The 1,940-nt window shown below is 36.0% G+C and overlaps 1 gene segment (V, D, J or C); it reads right to left on the bottom strand.

Moving 5' to 3' along the window:
* Positions 1 to 269: 269 nt before the first annotated feature.
* Positions 270 to 704, bottom strand: LOC142244494 (Ig heavy chain V region 3-like). The segment is given in 2 exon segments: positions 270 to 586; positions 662 to 704. Coding segments are annotated over 2 exon segments (360 nt in total).
* Between the last annotated feature and the right edge of the window lie 1,236 nt (positions 705 to 1,940).

Genomic DNA, 1,940 nt, shown 5'->3' with positions numbered 1-1,940 from the left:
GTTGGTTAAGTGTTCTCTTAAATTTTTTGAGCAGTGTATTTATATATATATATATATATATATATATATATATATATATATATAATTATTATTATTATTATTTTATTTTTTTTTTATTTTTTTTGGAGGGGGTGGCAATTAGAAGGTTTGCTGCTGTTGCCCTCACTTCTGCAGACCTGATCATTAAGCTCAGCATGCAAAATGCCAGTATTAATAAGTCAGGCCTAATGTGTACATGAGATATTAGTATGAGCTGATGAGTAATCTGATCACTGTGGGTCTCGAGCACAGTAATAAACAGCAGCATCTTCTAATTGAACATTACTTATATCCAGGTAAGCCATGTTCTTATTATTATCTGTCCACATACTAAATCTTTCTCTAAATAATTCAGTGAAATAAGTATATCCATCCTTAGGTTGTATATATCCCATGTACACAGGTTGATTTCTTGGAACATGTTTGAGCCAAGCGAGCAGCTCATGAGTAAACTCATATCCAGAAGCAGAACATGATATTTGGACTTGTCCCCCATATTGTACAGATTCTGATTCTGGCTGAGAAAGCTGAACCTCAGCTCTGACTCCTGAAATCACAGAGAAATAGAAAAGTAATGAGTGTATTATAATCATATCTGCCCTCACATCACATGTTCTCTTACCCAAGTAATGGAACAGAAGAAAGCTGCCGAGAATAAGCCTCATCTCTTCTGTTACCACAAAGTATTTCCTCTCACTATATATGTGTGACTTCTAGAGGCTGTACTTGTATAGGGACATGGCAAGAATTTCTCTCCTATATTAATGACTTGCCTATAGGTTGACATTATTCGATTTGTGTCCCTCTAACCCCTTGCCCCCTGGACAAATTTTTTTTATTTTTGCTCTTTCATTTTTTTTATCCTACCCGTCTTCCATGAGCTATAACTTTGTTACTTTTCCATCAACCTAGTCAAATGAGAGCTTGTTTTTGCTGGATTTTCTAGTTTTGAATGATAGCATTAGTTTTACCATGTAATGTATTGAAGAACAGTTAAGCAAGTTGAAGATGAAATAATCTCTAAAAGGCATAAAGTTAAAAACGCCACATTTCTTTTATATTTCAGGCAAAAAAAAATGTTTTCATCTTTAACATTTTAAATATTAGAAAAAGGAAAATGGATCAAAGCAAATCTTTGGACACCCTTGGAGATTTGTGTGCTCAGATAACTTTAACCAAGGTTTCAGACTTTAATTAGCCTAAGGTTGTGGCTTGTCGATTATCATTGTTAGAAAAGGCCACGTGATGCACATTTCACATAATAATAGAAATAACAGCCTCCTCTAACCTTGTATCAAAAAACAGCAGCCATGGTTCTTCTAAGCAGCTGCTTAGAGTTCTGCACATGAAAATGGTAGAGGTCCATAAAGCAGGAGAAGGCAATAAGAAGATCGCAAAGTGTTTTCAAGTTGCCCTTTCCTCAGTTTGAAATTTAATTAAGAAATGGTAGTTAACAGGAACAGTTGAGATCAAGATAAGGTCTGGAAGACCAAGCTATATTTCTGTGAGAACTGCTTCTAGGATTGCTAGGGAAGCAAATAAGAACCCCCTCTTGACTGTAAAAGGCCTTCAGGAAGATTTAGCAGACTCTGGAATTGTTCAATGTTCTACAGTTCAGACATATCTGCCCCAATATGGCCTTCATTGAAGAGTCATTAGAAGAAAACCTCTCCTGTGTCCTCACCATAAAATTCAGCTTCAGAAGTGTGCAAAAGAACATCCAAACAAGTCTGAAGTATTTTGGAAACAAGTCTTGTGGACCGATGAGATTAAAATATAACTCTTTGGCCACAATGATCAAAGGTATGTGTGGAGAGAAAAGGACACAGAATTTCTGGAAAAGAACATACCGCCAACCGTTAAGCATTGGGGTGGATCAATCATGCTTTGAGCTTGTGTTG

Source organism: Anomaloglossus baeobatrachus, chromosome 1 (genome assembly GCF_048569485.1).
Source record: "Anomaloglossus baeobatrachus isolate aAnoBae1 chromosome 1, aAnoBae1.hap1, whole genome shotgun sequence".
In the NCBI taxonomy this organism is placed as follows: Eukaryota; Metazoa; Chordata; class Amphibia; order Anura; family Aromobatidae; genus Anomaloglossus; species Anomaloglossus baeobatrachus.
This window is presented reverse-complemented; position numbering and strand designations above follow the sequence as displayed.